This window comes from Ciconia boyciana, chromosome 1 (assembly GCF_034638445.1).
Source record: "Ciconia boyciana chromosome 1, ASM3463844v1, whole genome shotgun sequence".
Lineage (NCBI taxonomy): Eukaryota > Metazoa > Chordata > Aves > Ciconiiformes > Ciconiidae > Ciconia > Ciconia boyciana.
This window is the reverse complement of record NC_132934.1, coordinates 38,172,317-38,189,813: the sequence shown is the minus strand read 5'-3', so window position 1 is coordinate 38,189,813 and position 17,497 is coordinate 38,172,317. Positions and strand designations below refer to the sequence as shown.

The following is a 17,497-nucleotide window of genomic DNA, read 5'->3' as shown; positions in this document are numbered from 1 at the left end:
ATTAAATATTTATGACTTGCTTTTGCAGAAATACATTGATCAGAACTGAGAAATATCCTTATACCAGTCACACCAAACAGATGCTTTGCTCCCTGCCATAACTGTACAAGAGCAGAAGAATAACAAGTCTTCCTCAGAGAGACAGAGGTAAGATTTTGAGAATTGATGAACTGCTGAATTGATGAACGCGCATTTTCTGCATTCTACTAGGAATACAAATTTGACAAAGGCTTCAAAAATGAAGAGATAACTGCCTTGCAACCTAACAGCTACAGCTTCTTAAGGACTGGTTCCTCTTTCTCCATGGCAGGTAGCAAACAGCTGTTCCTTAAACACTGCAACTGCCAGGGAACGTGTGTTTGGTTAGTACATACATTTTTCCAGCTTACAGATAAGAATTTCAAGTCTCATGTCTGATGGTGCAGACATCAGAACAGCGTACGTGCCCTTAAGAAAGCTCTTTCACCTACCTAATTATGCACAGCTGATCTAATGTCTCACCCTAAAAAACTCTACCTTGGCTACAATACCTATTACAGAATCATTCACAAGAGAAGATTCAAGGCAACAGAACACAGAAGCAGCATTAACAGTAAGCACAACATGCTTTAGGAGAGGAACAGAGGAGTTACATAATACCTTCATTCTAACATGAAAAACTCATGCTGAGGACAAACAAAATGCAGTATCCTTTAAATGAATAAGGAATATTAATAACAAGCTGTTAATTTAAGTATGAGAAAAGTGTAAGAAGTGTTTATCTTTGATGCAGAAGCACAACTAATTCTCCCTAATCTCTGGACTGTTTTATAGTTTTCTGTTCATTTGCTTATTTAAGAACTGTGACTATGATTCATTCCTATTGTAAAAATCAACATACAAACCTGATCAATACTGAAGAGGCCAGCAGACTGCAAAACTTGACATAAAGATTCAACCAATTTTGTTTTATCAATTGGGTCCATTCCCTTATTTACAATTTCAAACAAACAATCACAGGCTTCTTCCCGGAGAACTTCCACAGACATGTGACCTAGCAGCATATTTATAAACCTTCAGAGAAAAAAAAAGTTTATTTTTATATGTACACAGTAGCATCATATAGAAGCTTTATATTATTTGTGTGCATATTTACAATGGTTTCTTTTTATAAGACAGTTTAAAAGTCCATTGTACTGACTAAACCCAGCATTTTGTACATTTTAAGGAGAACCCAGCAAACTGTGTACTGTCTATTTTGGCTGTTATATCAGCTTGGCTTGCAAAGTCAATCACTCTACTAAAAAAAACCCCAAAACCTCCAAAGATTTATATAGAATTAAAGTCCTTTCTCAAAGACGAGTTTTAATTCTGTTTCATAGAAATACAGTCAGCACGCTATCAAGGTTATTTTTGCAAAGATATTCCATCAAAAAACCCCTACCTTTCATTGGCTATCAGGCTCAAATCTATCCAGGATACATAAGCTCCAACTACTTCAAGGCACTGGCATGTCAACTCTGAGTTATTATATTGATAGTTCTGTAAGATTTGGTACCATGATTCCACCAAACTTGGAATGCACTGTTCCCTCATAGTATCTTTTAATAAGGTGTTCCTACGAGCCTCCTATCAATACAGAAAAAGGATAAATCAGTCTTGTCATAGATTAGCATCTTGTCAAATTAGTATCATTTTTGTATCCACTACCAGACACCACTTGTCCTAGTAAGACAAATAAATCAGAAAGCCAAAGAGAGCACATTTTTTTATTGCAAGAAATAAAACCAAAATACCCTAGTTTTTGCTCTTTTTTTCTACTACAGTGCCCAAACACTGAAGAAAGGCAGACAAAGGGGAAAAGTCCTCTAGATCATTAAATGGATTTTTGATGTTAGAAGAAATTAACAATTTAAAATGAGTCAGTCTAACATTAAATTGGCTAACCACCTAATGTCTCTAAGGCAGAGTTGCCATAGGAAAAAAAACACCACCTCTGCAAGTCTTCTGCTCTCATGAAAGTAAGATAACTTTTTGGAAATTTAAAACAAATGTTAATGCAACATAATAACTTGCCTCTGATGTATGAACAACATCCCGGTCTACCAGCTCAGCATCAACAGCCATCAGGATTCTGAGGTACATATCCACACCTCGTGGATTAAGGTCAACTACTGACAGAATGTCAAAAAAAAACTTGGGCCATTTTGTGAGATATTCAGTAACAAAAAGCAATGCGAAGACTTGTGCTGCTTTGTTGCGAATAAAAGTCTTCTCAGGCTGGGGATTCAGCATCTGGTAGAAACAAGATATTTTATTTGTATATTCTTACTAAATCAGAGAAGAATCATATATGCTTGTTGATCTCTGTATAGTGATTAATGTACTACACCTCTCTTCCTGGCTGAGATCAATAAAAAGCCTTACCTTTCCAAGGATTCTAAAGAAAATTTAGCTAAATTGTAATGAAACAGGAAAACATTCTCGCTGGGCGATACAGTCCTAAGCCTTTCATTCAGTACTAAGACATTAAGTGTACTATTCAAAGACTAAAAGCTAATTTGTCAGTTTGGTGAAAGGAGTAAACAAGAACTTCCAGAAAACAAGTTACAGTCCTCTTGTAGCTAGCTTGTGCCTATGTTAGATGTAAGCTTTAAGAATAGTAAAGGAAGTTTCTAAATCTAAGCTCATCGGGGGGAAAAAAAACACCAAACCTGTCACTACCAATCTCCCTCTCTCTTTCCTTCCCCTTTTCTATAAAATCCTCCTAAATGGAACACCTTGCCACAAAGAGAAATTAAAAGCAATTAATCCATTTCACAATGATCCTTTCTTTTTCAAGTTGTATTATATTCCATTTCCTACTGTTAAGTTTTCTACAAAGCAACTATGTTAATTTCCAGGGCAGAAGTGGAATGACAAATAGATAATGGCAGGTATACGCAAAGACTTGTATCAGCCCACTTGATAGCTCTGCTGATTGCAAACTCTTGGGTCCAACTAATATGACACGTGCAGCTACAGTAACTAATTCCACAAGAAAGAGTAGCCAGTACTCTGCCACAGTATTAACAGAGGAGTGATGGTGTTCATTCATAAACATCTGCTGGTATTCTAAGTAGACAGGAGTTAGGCCAGGAGATCTTAAAAACAGAATTACTGCTCCTCCTCCTCCAGACACTCAGGAACATGAGGAATCTGGATTATATCTCTCTAAAGGGAAACTTTTAATACTCCTTATTTAACACACAACTGATTAAACCATAGTCATTATCTGATGTAAGAGTTTTATATTTAGTAATAAGTTCAAGCACTGACTGCTTTATAACATCTGATTTAAAGAATTTCTAATAAAGACTAGCACATTAAAAGTTTTTAACCATCAGACACCATATATCTTCAGGAAGCCATCTTTAAACTCAAATGACAGATTAAACATTTAGCCCACACTCAATGCCTTATATTAGCCTACGAATAAGCCTACCATGTAAGACTACTGTGAAGAGACATACTTACCTGCGCTTGCAGCCATGTTATAAGTGTTTCCCTAATTAGCTGCTGCTGGACTTCAGTAAGTTCAGAGTATCTGAAACAAAGCACAATGAGATCAAAATACAACTGCTTCATGACAAACACAACATTCAGTAAGGCAAAAACTATTTTAATATTGCACATAATACTGCACATTAATCTAAATGAAAGGTTCCTAGAAAAGGAATTTACACAGCTATTTGCATGTTAAAATTTTGAATCAAAGACATAAAAATAAGGAAAAACATTTTACTCATATTAATAGATTACATATTGAGGCACTACTGCCTCCTATACTGGAGTAGGAGCTTGAAATTTTGCAGGAAGGCTGCTCAGTCAGGGACAGGACTTATGACCCTGATAAAAATATACATTTGACCATAAGCCATGGGCAGAAGGAAGAGACATCTGTATATGCTCAAACTTGTTTACTACACATTGAAGACTGTCAATAGTGAGCACAAGTCCTTCACTGATCTGACCTACAGTACATTTATTATCAGACATATGTCAAAACAAAAAAGCAAACAAGTAATTCTGCTTTACATCATACATATAGTCTTGGCAAAATTTGACATTATACCCAGCCCACCTCAAATACCACCCACACAACATGTTCCTTCTCAGGACTAGCTAAGCTGAGAACACTCTCCTTGCAACAGAGCTAGCTATAGACTTGGTACAGTCATTCCTTAACAGGAATTCCTTAACAGGAATGACTGCTAAATGCGACGCCAGTGTTCCCGTCAGAAGTAACTATTCATTAAGGAGAAGAAAAAAGCAACCCCACTGAAAACAGTCAAAGAAAATAAGAAGCAGGAAAACAAGAGAAAACATACTGCAGGAAGCAGGTGTCAGGAGTGGAACAAGCAGAGGAAGATGGACAATGAGGTAAAATCAGGTAAATAAAATCACAGAAAGTCTTTTATTTTTGCTCTGATACATAACTGTGAAAATCAGTCGCAAAATACATCTTACTCCTATCTAAAGCCTGACCCACGTGTTCGGTGTATTGCAACCAGTCACGATGATGGCCATGATGTTCAAGTCCAGAACAAAGGACCCCAAAGTGTGAAAAAATATAGTTCCATGCAATGAAACTTATATTATTTCAAAGTATTTTTTCCTGAATTATGATTCTATGAAAACACCAGTCAGTGAAAAGACTACTTTCTCTTAACATCTCTGCCATGGCTATTGAATGAATAGGGCTTTGTCCGAAGGCCAGGACTCTGTACTGAGCAAGGCTGCTGCTTGCAGGACACTTTTCTGCAAAAATCAGTGAGAGTACAGAATAAGGCTTGAATCTCCAGAAAGGAATGGCTAAGTAAGTTTCAAGCAATCCTTGGTAATTGGGCCTGTGTTGGGCCATACACAGGTGTTAGACTAGCCAAGTAGAGCATGCTGCTCAAAACCCAACAGCTGCTCAAAACCCAACTAGTCCTCTCCCAGGAAAAGGTGAAGAAATACAAGAAAGTCCTCTGGACCTGATTAAAGCCACCTCATCTACCACACTGAGATGACAGATACCATTTCAAGTTTCTTTGCAAGCAGAATAAAAAGGGAAAATTAAATGGATGTATATGGCTAGTGTCAAGAAAGATTACTCACTTGAACTTAATTTGATGTTCCAGAACTTGAAAGCAAAAGAACTTGATGTGATCATCACTAGAAAAGAAAAGAAAATTCTGTTACTGGTGGCAATATGGTACACCTCTCTGGAAAGAAAAAAAATCCTCAAATATTACAACCAGGTCGTCCTTTTGGCAAATCAAGAATTACTGTGCACCAGAGAAAAATGCTACTGCTATTACTTCAAAGCAAAAATGACAAATACTCAAGCAGTTCATTTGGTAAAAATGAGCAACTGTTAAACTAATATTTGTGTTCAATATTATAATCTTTTTTTGTATAGCCACCAATTTGCTATGCTTTGGCTTTGACTTCAGTATTGAACATACAAAACTACAATACCTATTGTATCCTGCCTTTATAAAAATCTGTCAGGCTTCAATAATATGTTTGGGTTCCATTAGTACACTAAGAGCAAGTTGTACATTGTGTGTTAAAGAGAAACCGAGGTATAGATTAGGAAGGGACATTCCACATGCTATATAATCTACACGAGTTTATCATATTATCTAAAAATGGTAACAATCAATGTATTTTGGTAAAGATTATAAAATGCTGTTTTCAAATCTTGTGTGGTTTTGTTAATTACTGCATACTCCGTTGGAGTCAGAAGTTTTGATAAATCATTTACAAAAAAGCATTCACTATAAATCACTGTTATTATTCAGGAGATATAAATCCCTCAGTTTCCTTCCAACCTGAATTATTCTGTGATACAGCAACAACCTAGTATTTGAGATCTAAATATGCAACTTTGTGCAAAAACACACTCTTTGCATCTTGAAAAATAGGATGGCCTACTCCATAGAATAGGGGAAAGGAACTACTACTGAGATTACTGCATATAAAGCCTATAGTCTAACAACAGGAAATTTTCAGCACTCCTCTCCTCCCCAAAAGATAGCACTACATAGAACTAATTCTTTTTCCCTGGATTTCATAAAGCAGCAGTCTTTAGGCTACTAAATTAGTACGGAGTTTTATTTACACATTGCTCTTCCTTGAAAGGCATTATACAGAAGCCACATATCAACGATGATACTAAAAATAGTATGAAGACCATATTAACTTTCAGCAATTTACAGTTTGCCTATTATGCTGTAGAGCTAAAACCGGACCCAAACATATTACTAATGAAAATAAGCAATGATTCTTATCTACATTACCTGTATATACTCTGAGCTAATGCTTCTGCACAGACTTGCCAAGCATCCTGAGATATCTTCAGCTGCTCAAAGTAGGCTAGTGCCTGCAAACATCCAAGTAAGTTTCATTTAAAAAAAGAACAAACAAACCACACAGCAAGACATCTCATTCACACTTAAGACTCAAATTTAAACAGCTCTCTTTCAAAACACCAAACTATTTGGATACATCCAAGTATTTATATGACTCCCTAATTACCATAATGCAAGAGTCTTTCTTCAAATGCTAATATCATGGGTACTCATTTCCACTTTACATTCAATACAAAGATTTTTGTTACTGGAATATAAAAGTCATAGAATCAGAAATGTTGAGGTTAGAAGGGACCTCTGGAGACAGGGTTGACTAGAGAAGTTGCTCAGGGCCTTTTCATTTGGGTGGAAGTTCACATCCAAGCTAAAATTCCTTCCCCAAATTCTAAGGATAAATTTTTCACAGAAAAGAGCTCACTATTTTTGTTGCACCACTTTGGCTGTATTCTATACCTCAAGCTCAAGAAACATTCAAACACTGATCACCTGACAACAGTCAGTTTATGAATCTATTACAGAGACTGGAAAAAACTTCTGCCAAATTCTAGATAATGAAGTTGCTTACCAGAACTTCTAAATAGCTTTTGACAACAGTTAACTTGATCTAATTGCTTTAAGATTTAGTGTGGCCTGTTATACAAAACAGTAAAGCAACTTTTGAAACAGAGATTAGATTAATAACATTATTTAAATTCTATGAATGCATGTATTTCAAGAGGGTTTTTTGACTGTTATGTTTTTTTTGGTTTTGTTTTTTGCATTAGTTCATAATTGTTTCCATTCACCAAAGTAATTTCCCAAAGTAATTAGTCAGTGAGTTTAAATTAGTTCTTAAAAAGAATTCACTTCCTGTAGGTTGTACTGGTAATTTTCTTATACTGAACAGTTTTACTAGAAATTGTTTGATACTTTCTTTATATGTTACCTTTTCACTAATCATGTAAGATGTAAGTCACCTTTTACTATAAAATATTTCAAAATTAGGCAGACTGCATAGTTATAAATCTATAATAATAAATAAATTTTTCAATAAATCTATAAGCTTCAAATGTTACAGTGATATTCTATTAACAGAACACTAACGATTAGCTATATCCATCCTTTCAAAAAGGACAAATACCCAGAACCAACATATTTAACAAATAGGCTGCTTAGCAATATTAGGCTGCATCAAACCACATTTTTAACTTTCTTATACACTCCAGGATTTGTTTTATGAACACAAACCCAAGGAATTAACATCCTCACTTCTGAAAGATTTTACTGGAGGTTATCTTGTAGACAGTTGAATCAACTTGATAATCAATCAGTAAGCAGAAATATTTACTCATTAAATGGTTATATAAATTGTACTGCCTTTTCATAGGAGCATCTCTCTTATGAAGTAACTAACTTACATACGATGATTACTTTCTTAACCCACTCTATGCTAATACAAGCTTCACTACAGTTAAAAACACACATTTCATTAAAAGACACTAAAGGTAGGTAATCCATTCAAAAAAAACCCAAAACACATCTAAGAATTAAAAGGGCAATTGCAAGCAACTCATTGTTTTCAGTAGCTGCTTTTCATTCTGTGGGAGCCTATGTAAGGAACTGAGCAACAAGTACAAGGAATTGAAAGGACTGAAAAAGTCAGAGCCCAGAAAAACAAATTCTATCCATGTTAAGTGTAATTTCACAGAACTGGTGACACACAACCTTCAGTTTACATGCCTGCAACATGACTTTGTTTTGTACTTGCCACCATGAACCCTATGTATGGGTTAACAAACTCCAACCCCCCCCCCCCCAGGTATGAGACTTTTGCACTGAAACAGCACCCCCAATTATTAGAGAGATAAGCAAGTTAATTACATACTCTTTGTCTGAAGTCCGCATCAGCATTTGGGTTTAGCCCTAAAAGGGCTTGTTCATCCATCTCTATTGCTATACTCTTTGTTTCCTACTCCTAATTGGTTTGCCCACTTCTAGAGGGGAAACTACGATCATCTGCAAATAGAGAAAGAGAAACTTTATTTGCTCAGCAGAACAACAAAAATTAAAAGCAGGACAGCAACAACCACAGAATTTTGCCCACAAACCTCAAACACGTAGTATGTACTCCACCAAAACATGAATGTGCATACTTCTGATACAGATATCAGAATTCTAAGTCCTTTAATCAAGTCTTAATAGTACTAAACTTCTTATTGAATAAGGAAAATTTGAAGTGTCCATATATTTCAGTTCTCTTGAAAAGAGCTAATATCATCTTAATTAACAGAGAAATGGCATGATGTGTACTATTCAACTGAAAGGCCTGAACTCAAATTTCAAGCATGCAGAGGTTTCAGCAAGATATGACATAAGCATAAATCTGCTACTTAAATGATAGACCGCTGTATTTTTTTTCCCCCACCACAAACTTCAGAACTGAAAAAAAAATCTCTACTCATCTCTAATATTGTTAAGATGCTTCATAAACCCATTTATGAAGTATTTCCCCTAGGGGGTCAAAGCCATTAGGAGGTCTTTCCTCTAAAGCAAGCACACACAAGAGAAGTGTCTTAGAAATTAACCACAAAATACACCATACTGAGTTGTTAACAAAGTTTTCTGTTCCTACTAATGGGTGCTGATTTACTAGCAATGATTTTTATTTAGAAAATTCAGTGTAAAATTAACAAGCAAACTAGACAAATGTTCTAAAGATGATGCGCCTCTACAGGCTGTTCTGCAATGCTCTGGTAAAACACAGTGGATTAAAAAACCTAATCTTTGTCTAATACTAGGATACTATTAAACAGCAAGAGGGTACAAAAATCCATCTATCCTTCAAAGCCCCCCCCCCCCCCCCAGTTAATTAGGCCTGAAATAAGGCCTTGTTACATAAGTATGTAGGAGGTAGGGGAAAGGAAGACAGACAAGAGGAAGAGATGAAATACAAAGGAGCTGTGGTTTGAAGCTGCCTACATGCCTATAGGTAGAACTTCTGATTTCTTAGTATTGCGTGTCTTGTGCTTGCTCTACTGTTCACCCTCCCCCACTGGAAGAAAGGTGGCACAGTGACAACTGACAGCAAGCATGCCTGAAAAGGAGAGTCCAAAATTTAGCATGGTAACAGACAGACATTTCTATGAAACTCATTACAAAATACACTGTAACAAAATGAATCATGAAAAGCAATTTAATAAGTAACATTGAGTTCGTACCAAAAAAAATTGCAGGTTGCAGCAGTATAGAAACCAGAAAATCTGGAACAAAGCGATGACTCGTGGCAAAACAAGCTTCACACACTGCCTTATAACACAGAGCAATCCCGCTCAGGGTCAAAACCTTTAGGGATTAAAGTTGCTCTGCTGAGTCTTCTCCCTCTGCGTCCCCAGCCCCCAGCTTGTTTTCCCCATAATCAACATCCAAAACAGCCAAATAAAAATAAAGGTAGAATGCTGCAGGGAAATGATTTTTTTTTTTTTTTTACAGCATCTTTCGATTAGGGTCTGGACCAGAATTATACAAGTAAAACTATTTCATATACAAAAGCATATTTTTGCCATATTTTCCTGCTGATATCACTACATTATCTGCCCCAAAGGTAGTAATCTTCTACACCTGGGTGACAAGTTTTACTATTAAAAATAACCTGGCTCAAACATGTATCTTCTCTTCACTTGTTTAGCTAACAGCAATGCCAACCAGTCCTACTAATTTTGTATATGCTGCATGAGCATATTTAAAATGTCACCTTCTACCATATATCCTTTTCTAAGGGTTTCAGCTTGACTAGCCAACTCTAGAAGATAATTAATGAGATAGACTGTTTGAATGAGCCTTTTAAGAAAGCTAACAAAATAGCTTCTCATGCTATATGGTTTTAGTTAAGCAGGTAGTTTTTCCACCATAAATCTATTTTACCAGCCAGTTACACTTTAAAAGCAAAATTGAACTGCAATTTTAATGGTACTTCAGTTCACAAAATCCCTTGCAAGATATACTCAGCTGTAACATCAAGTCATTAAAGCAAGTTTTATTTATAAAAAATAATGAATAACATTAATAGTTAATACACAGCTGTGTAGAAAGTATTGTCTTATTTACGTAGAGACGCTTTTTTTGTTAAGCAATACACTACATTGGGTGGCAAATTGATCTTACTGTAATTAGGAAGGTGCAGTTCCTTAACAGTGAAGTCATACACGTATACATCTCTCTCATCAGGATAGCTTATTCTCTTTCACATATTAAATACTTATAAATGCATTTGATAGTAGAGACTGCTTTCATACAGGAAAGCAGGAAAAAAATGTAGTCACACTTCAAGTGGGGAAGATTGCCCAGTTTAACAATGGTAACATGGTCAAAGGTGTGTAACTTGGGTCCAGATGTGTCCTAATAATGAAAGCATTCAGAGCATTTTAACTACAGATGCTAACCACAGGAACAATCAGTAACTAAAGAATACTTCATTTAAGCACTCATTTTAAGTATTTACAAGACTAGGATAGCACACAGGGAGCCAGTGACGTGCTTCATTTTAATTCCCTCAAGTTTTCTCTCTAATAAACCAAAGACAGTAAAAGATCATCTTTCACATTCTTTTTGACCTCTGTTTTGCTTGCTGCAAGTCTTGAGCATATTTACAGACTTAGGCTCTGGCTCTAGAGCCTTGACACTGACCTGACATGTGGTTAAAATGAACAGCTGTGTAATTATAGCTACTTCGAGAACTTTTCAACTGGAGTAGAAAGTTTTTCTTTCTAGAAGTGACATATTAGGTCTTCATTTCAGGCACATTCTTACTGCCCAGGAATTCCCCATGAGGAGTAATTCTTGCCCCCGCAGACCTGGTCGAAGAGCCCAGCCTCCTCTCGCTGGAAAGCCAACGCCACTGCGTGGCTCAGCAGCTCAGCCGAGGAGGGCGATCGGGCATTCACACCCCACCGCGTCTAGATCTGCGGCCAAGACACCGGGGCTGCAACTTAACCCCTTCGGCCCCTTCCCGGGGCCGCTGCGGAGTGACAAAGCACTCCTCCTCCTGCGGCGGGCGGCCGCTGCGGGGCCCGGCGGCGGCTCACCCACGGCGGGACGGCGGGGAACCACCGCACTGAAGCACGCCAAGAGCAGCGGAATATGGAGGTGCGGGGGGAGGTCCCTCCCCTCACGTTGCAGTCTCAGAGCTTACGGTTACTTCCTTCCCCCACCGGAGCCATAACGGAGGACAACTACCGAGGCAGCTCTCGCAGCACGCGAATGTAACCGCGCCGCAAGCTACAGCGTACATGAGAAGAGAAAAATCCCGATGTTTTGCGCGGCCACACGCACGCCCCCAGCCCCCACCGGCTCACGGAGGACCGGCGCGGCGGGGACCGGCCGCCTGCAGCACCCCCCGCTCCCCCAGCAGCGGGGCCGGGCGGGCGGGCGGGGAGCCTGCGGCGTCTCCCCCCCCTTCCCCAGAGCCTCACAGCTGCGGAGGAGGAGGCGGCGCCGGGCTGACTGGAACCGGCCGGGTGACTCGAGGGAGCCCGCCGCCGCCACCTCAGCGGCGACGCCCGCCGGCGCCCCCACCGCCCCTTCCCCGCCGCTGAGGCGCCACGGCCCCCGCCAACGGCCAGGGAGGCCCAGCCCCCCCCGCCACCGCCGGGCTGAGTCACCCCGCGCCGCGTGTCGTGTCCCGTCGTGTTTCCGTCCCCCCCCCCCGTTACCTTCCCCGTCACTCCTCCATCGCGGCGGCGCTGCCGGCTCCCACCCCACAGCTCCGCGGCCGCCACGAGCATAGGGAGCGGGCCGGGCCAGGCCGCGCCGCCTCGGCTGGCGGCGGGAGGAGGAGGAGGAGGAGGAGGACGCCCAGGGGAGGCGCCGCGGCCCTCGCGCGTGCGGAACGGCCTCCGCGCCTCCAGGAAGGAAAGCTGCCGCTGCCCCCGCCCCTCCGCGCCGCGCCGCAGGACTACGGCTCCCAGCGTGCCGCGCCCGCCGCTGTCCCGGCCTGCCGCGCTCACCTCCCCTCTCCGACCAGGCGGCCGGCGCAGGGCACGCCGGGACCTGCCACCTCCCCAGCCCCGCGGCACCCCGGGAGACGTAGTCCCGCCCCCTGCGGCGCGTGGGCGTGGCCTCCAGCACCCCGCCCCGCCCCGCCCCGCCGGGGCCGCGGCAAAGCTTCCCGCCGGCGCTGCTCCTCCTTGCTGTCGGCAGCCCGCCGCACTATAAAACCGATTGCACCGATTTAATAAACCGGGACTGCCCCGTTCATCCCCCAAACCCCCTCCGGGATCCGGCAATCGTGCTTGGTCCGCAGCAGCAAGGCGGGGGCGGCGGGGTGGGGCCGGCCGTGCCCCGCTGCACGCTCGGTGCCGCTGGTGCGAGCTCCGCAGTCACGACTGGAGTGACCTGCCGGGTGACTCGCACAAGGAAGGGCCCGAGCTCACGGCCGCAAAGACATCGGCGTGGACTCGTCTGTGAGGAGCTGAGTAATCCAGCTGATGCCTGCATATGTGACATCGGCCTCTTCCGCAAGTTGTTCTGCAACGAAGCAATGTATACGGGGGGGTTTGCGTGATTAGACGCGTGCGTGTCTGTAGAATCAAACTTAAAGGAAAAAAAAGACTAAATGCAAATAACTGCAGCAACAAGATGCAGCTGCTTACAAAAGCGTTATGGCAGCGTTGCTGTTACAGTACCATTCAAGGCGAAAACCATTCCCCTCTCACGGCTCTGGCAGCGCGGCTTTCCGAAGCACGAGGTGCGCAACACTCGAGACCTTAACCCGTCGTTACTGCAGAACCGTTTCTAGTTCTGGTGCACAGGAGTGCAAGTCCTCGGGACCAGCCGTGACAGAGAGGAGGGATCCCACAAAACTGAGTGTGTGGGGGATCCGCGGGGGCAACCCCACGGTAGCCAGCAACCCCTGTCTCCCACGGGACCATGGGTGAGAAAGGTTCCGCCGGCAGCCCTCCATGCCCGGCTACCGCCCCGAGGGGAGCGCGGTGCTGGGTGCCTCCGCCTGGGGCCTCCCTGCCACGTCCTCCGCGGCAAGGCGAGCAGAGCCGGCAGGAGACGGAGTCACGCACAGCCGGCCCTCTTCCTACCGGTACCGGGACCACGCGGGTCCACGGCCACGGTGACGAGAAGAGGGGCCCGCGGCACTGCGGGCTCCGGTGCGCAGGGGAGGACGAGCTCCCGCGGCCGGCCTGGGCGACCACCGGACTGCGCCCGCCCTGAGTCGGGCCCGGACCAGGCCACGCGGCCCCTGCCGGCCCGGAACTCAGCGCCGGCCGCCGCGGGCGGAGAGTGACGGCTGCCTCCTCCAATCGCCCTCTCCTCCCAGCCAATGGGCGGAGAGGACGGCCGGGGGCGGGGCTGGCGCCGGGCGGGTGACGGGAGGCGGCGGCGCACGCGGCCTTTCCTTTCCTGCAGGCCGCGGAGGAGGCAGCACTATGAAGGCGTCGGGCACCGTGAGTGAAGGCCGGGGTGCTGGGGGCACGGCCGGGACCGGGACCAGGACCGGGCCTGAGGCCGAGGCGGCCGTTGGGAGGGTGGCGGCGCGGGCTTGCGGCGCTCCAGAGCGGCCTCTGCGCGCCCAAGCGACCCTGCCTGGCCCTTGAGGGAGGCGAGCGGCCAACATGGCGGCGGCGCCGCTCCCGCAAGACGCGTGAGGAGGCCGCGCCGCCCCTGGGCGGGGGGCCGCGATCGGCGGGCGGCACAGCTGGGCCCGCGGGCCGATCCGCCCGGGCCGGTGGTCTCTCTTCCCCTTCCCCTGGGTTGGGCTGCTCTCGCCGCGCTGTTCATACATGGAGCCGCGGTCCCTTCCCCGGGGTGGGCCCGGCCCGGGGCGGGGCGGGGTCAGGCTGGTGCGGGGGTGGCTCCGCGGCGGCTGGGCCGGCGGCGTGGAGGGGCTCACGCTGCGGGCGGCCTGTCTTTCGTCTCCCTCCAGCTGCGGGAGTACAAGGTGGTCGGGCGATGCCTGCCCACGCCGAAGTGCACGACCCCTCCTCTCTACCGCATGCGGATCTTTGCTCCGAACCATGTTGTCGCCAAGTCCCGGTTCTGGTACTTCGTTTCTCAGCTGAAGAAGATGAAGAAGTCTTCTGGAGAGATTGTGTACTGTGGCCAGGTGTGGGATTAAAAGCCTAAAAAAGTGGGAGATTTGTAAGGAATTCCAGCTGGTATATGTGGAATGAATGTATATGAAATACTGTTATTGGGGGTGAGGTTGAAATTCATTTATCCCTCGGTTGCTCTGAAGCTAAGTGACAAATTAGTTTTTCCAAAGTGGCAGCGTGTGTCCAGCAGACTAAAAAGATACTTACTTCCTAGCGCTTCAGAGTTACGAACTATGCCACTAGTCAGTGCTGCTGTCTGGTTCTTGTGCTTAATTGTGGAATATACCTTTTAAGAGTCATCTGGACACTCATAATCCTTGGAAAGTAGATATTTGTATGCTTGCCCTCCTCTACCTTGATGCTTAAAGGACATTCTGTAGAGCTGAAATATTGTGTTTTTCTTTCCACAGTGAGTTACTAAAACTTCACTCTGAATTAGCAAGACTTGAATATAGCTATGTTGGTGTGGGGAAAGAGAGCAAATAGTTGTTTTTGACAATAAAGCTTACCACAGTGGTTTCATTAGACCTCTAAAATGTTTATTCTTAAACTTGTAAAATGCTGATGATGTACTGTCTCTAAGTACTTTTGTGCTCTTGTCTAATTTCAGGTGTATGAGAAGTCCCCTCTGCGGGTAAAAAATTTTGGTATTTGGTTGCGCTATGATTCTCGTAGCGGAACTCACAACATGTACAGGGAGTACAGGGATTTGACCACGGCTGGTGCTGTCACTCAGTGCTGTAAGTACATGTAACCGTTTGAGGTATAAAATGGTAGGACCAGTATATAAGCACAAGATTAAATCTTAAACTGGGCATAAAGCGTGCTGACTTGGTCCATGATAAGATAACTGAAACACTGGAAAAACGAAGTGGGGAGTTCTTGGAGAAGTCCATAGATGTTCATGTACGATGTATGTGGTATCTTATTTGTTACCACACTTTATACAGTTTCTCTAGCTGAATATATTCCCACTTCTTGGTGTGACTTTCTACAATGCTAGTAATGAGTTTTGCTATACAGACTGAGTTTCATGACCTTTTAGGTGCTGTATATATTTCTTGCACTATATTTATTGTTTTAAAATAATTGAGTATATCTTCCCAAGTCTTGTGGAGAGAATATTTCAGATATCATGTGGCACATCCTAGCATCTGTCCTTCGGGGAGCAAATAAAAAAAAAGGGGGGGCAAGTAACAAAAAAAAAAAAATCACAAGGGGGGGGGGGAATCTGTGTTGCTCCAGGATCTCGTTGCCTCGGTTCAGAGAGTATTAAAGGTCGTCCTGATTTCAGTCTGTATGTAAAGTACTTGAGGGATAGACCATTTGTATACCGATGCTTTTGGTACTTGAATCCAGAAGTGTTACAAACACTACAGAATGCACATAAAAACCCAAAGAATATTGTTCTTAATAATGATATTCTTGTCATGTGTGCAAATATTAAATGTATCTTGTCGCCTTTCAAAAGCTGAAGTGCTGTTGAAAGTGAAATTTAAGGTTCTACATTAACTTGCAATAATTCCTGTTAATTAACATACTGAAGGACTGCTTAAGAGACCTGAGAACTTAATTTGTCATGATACAATGACTTTGATACCTTTATGTTCAAGAATACTTTTGACAGGTAAGTTTTTAATAGGTATGTTAGATCTTCATGGGAAGCATTGTAAGCACAGTATTTCAACAGGCATGTCTTGTGGAACTAGCTGTGGACATCATGATTTGAAGGCAGTGATTTTCACTGCTGCAGGGAGGAGTTTTCAGTTAGCCCATGTACAGATGGCTTCCTCCTGTTCTGAAAGCCTAATTATGTGGGCTAAATATCAATTCACGTTTCCATCACTTGTCAATTTTAAGAAAAGTAGAGATAACCTCAGATCCTACCTTTACTTGCACCTTCCTTTTGGAAGCGAAATTCTTTTGAAGTTCACATGTCTTTCCAATAATTGTATTTCAGTGTTGATTCTGTATCACAATTTTCTTGTGCAAAAAATGAAAATAAGTCCCAAGTAGGTTACTTCTGTACGTGTGTACCTTCTTGAAATCAGGCAAGAAGAATAAGATGGCACTTCCTTGGAGAAGTTGGGTTTTGAGTTCCAGGAAGAATTTGCTGCTGCATGTTGATTCTGTGATATTTCTGCCATCACTTTAGATACTAAAAGCAGTGTGATTAAGTGGAGTTGATCAGAAATTTTAAAAGTTGTAGATGGTACTATAAACATTTCCTGAGAAGATGGTAGTGTCTTAAGATTTATTTTTAATGAGTTCTCTTGTCACAGACCGTGATATGGGAGCCCGTCATCGTGCCCGTGCTCACTCCATTCAGATCATGAAAGTTGAGGAGATTGCTGCTAGCAAGTGCCGTAGACCAGCAGTCAAGCAGTTCCATGTAAGTGAAGTAACATTGCAGTGGCTGCTGGGTCCCGGTCTAACATTGGACTGGAAGCGGGGAGCTCTCTTGTCTGGTACAGGTTTGCTTTGCAGGCAAAAATAGGGAGGGAACCAAGCTTGCGTACATAGGTTTACAATTATATTATGATCAAGACTTTAATGCTAGAACTGTTTGAAAGAAAGTTAAACTAAAACAAATATGGATTATGTTGCAGAAAACTTGCCTTTAACAGGCATTTCTTTCAAAAAGAATTGCAAAACTAAGGCATCAACTGTTAGCTCCTATGAAATATATGTAATCTGTGGATGCATTACTTCTCTATACCTAAGTTAGCAGTTAAATATAGCTTAGCTATTTATTGCAAACTATTTTCTGTTCATCTAATATCTCAATTAACATAGAAATATTTTTCTTGCAGGATTCTAAAATCAAGTTCCCTCTGCCACACAGAGTTCTGCGTCGCCAGCACAAACCACGTTTCACCACCAAGAGACCAAATACTTTCTTTTAAATACGAAAATGTGCTATCAACTCTGTGTTGTAATAAAGGTCTTAGTTGAACCTTTGACTCCCAGCTGTCTTTTGGAAACAGTGTCCTGGATACCTAGGAGTCCCCCTTCCTACTCTTTATTTTCTGTAGA

General features: G+C 42.9%; 2 protein-coding genes and 1 non-coding gene across 7 annotated transcripts in view; 2 read left to right on the top strand and 1 right to left on the bottom strand.

Moving 5' to 3' along the window:
• Nucleotides 1-12,465, bottom strand: part of XPOT (exportin for tRNA) — a 29,704-nt gene extending 17,239 nt beyond the window's left edge. Inside the window, exons 1-9 of one of the 5 annotated variants that reach the window (XM_072862870.1) lie at nucleotides 12,068-12,341; nucleotides 9,343-9,453; nucleotides 8,245-8,375; nucleotides 6,309-6,391; nucleotides 5,122-5,178; nucleotides 3,496-3,565; nucleotides 2,056-2,274; nucleotides 1,424-1,608; nucleotides 885-1,053 (exon numbers count right to left, since the gene is read on the bottom strand). In XM_072862870.1, the coding sequence (XP_072718971.1) occupies nucleotides 885-1,053; nucleotides 1,424-1,608; nucleotides 2,056-2,274; nucleotides 3,496-3,565; nucleotides 5,122-5,178; nucleotides 6,309-6,391; nucleotides 8,245-8,304 (843 nt within the window). In that variant the 5' untranslated portion in view covers nucleotides 8,305-8,375; nucleotides 9,343-9,453; nucleotides 12,068-12,341. Of the gene's footprint in view, nucleotides 1-884; nucleotides 1,054-1,423; nucleotides 1,609-2,055; nucleotides 2,275-3,495; nucleotides 3,566-5,121; nucleotides 5,179-6,308; nucleotides 6,392-8,244; nucleotides 8,376-9,338; nucleotides 9,454-11,042; nucleotides 11,066-12,067; nucleotides 12,342-12,361 lie in introns of those variants that run through there. The other 4 variants (XM_072862879.1, XM_072862859.1, XM_072862897.1 and 1 more) reach the window with 4 other exon arrangements.
• Nucleotides 12,466-13,658: 1,193 nt separating this feature from the next.
• Nucleotides 13,659-17,424, top strand: RPL18A (ribosomal protein L18a). Its single transcript, XM_072862912.1, has 5 exons — nucleotides 13,659-13,813; nucleotides 14,293-14,472; nucleotides 15,072-15,201; nucleotides 16,744-16,853; nucleotides 17,275-17,424. Exons 1-5 carry the CDS (start codon nucleotides 13,796-13,798, stop codon nucleotides 17,365-17,367), a joined length of 531 nt encoding a protein of 176 aa, XP_072719013.1. The 5' UTR covers nucleotides 13,659-13,795; the 3' UTR covers nucleotides 17,368-17,424.
• On the top strand, nucleotides 15,841-15,972 carry LOC140646736 (small nucleolar RNA SNORA68). Its single transcript, XR_012040542.1, has one exon. It is a non-coding gene; the product is annotated as a small nucleolar RNA SNORA68 (small nucleolar RNA).
• Nucleotides 17,425-17,497: the final 73 nt, after the last annotated feature.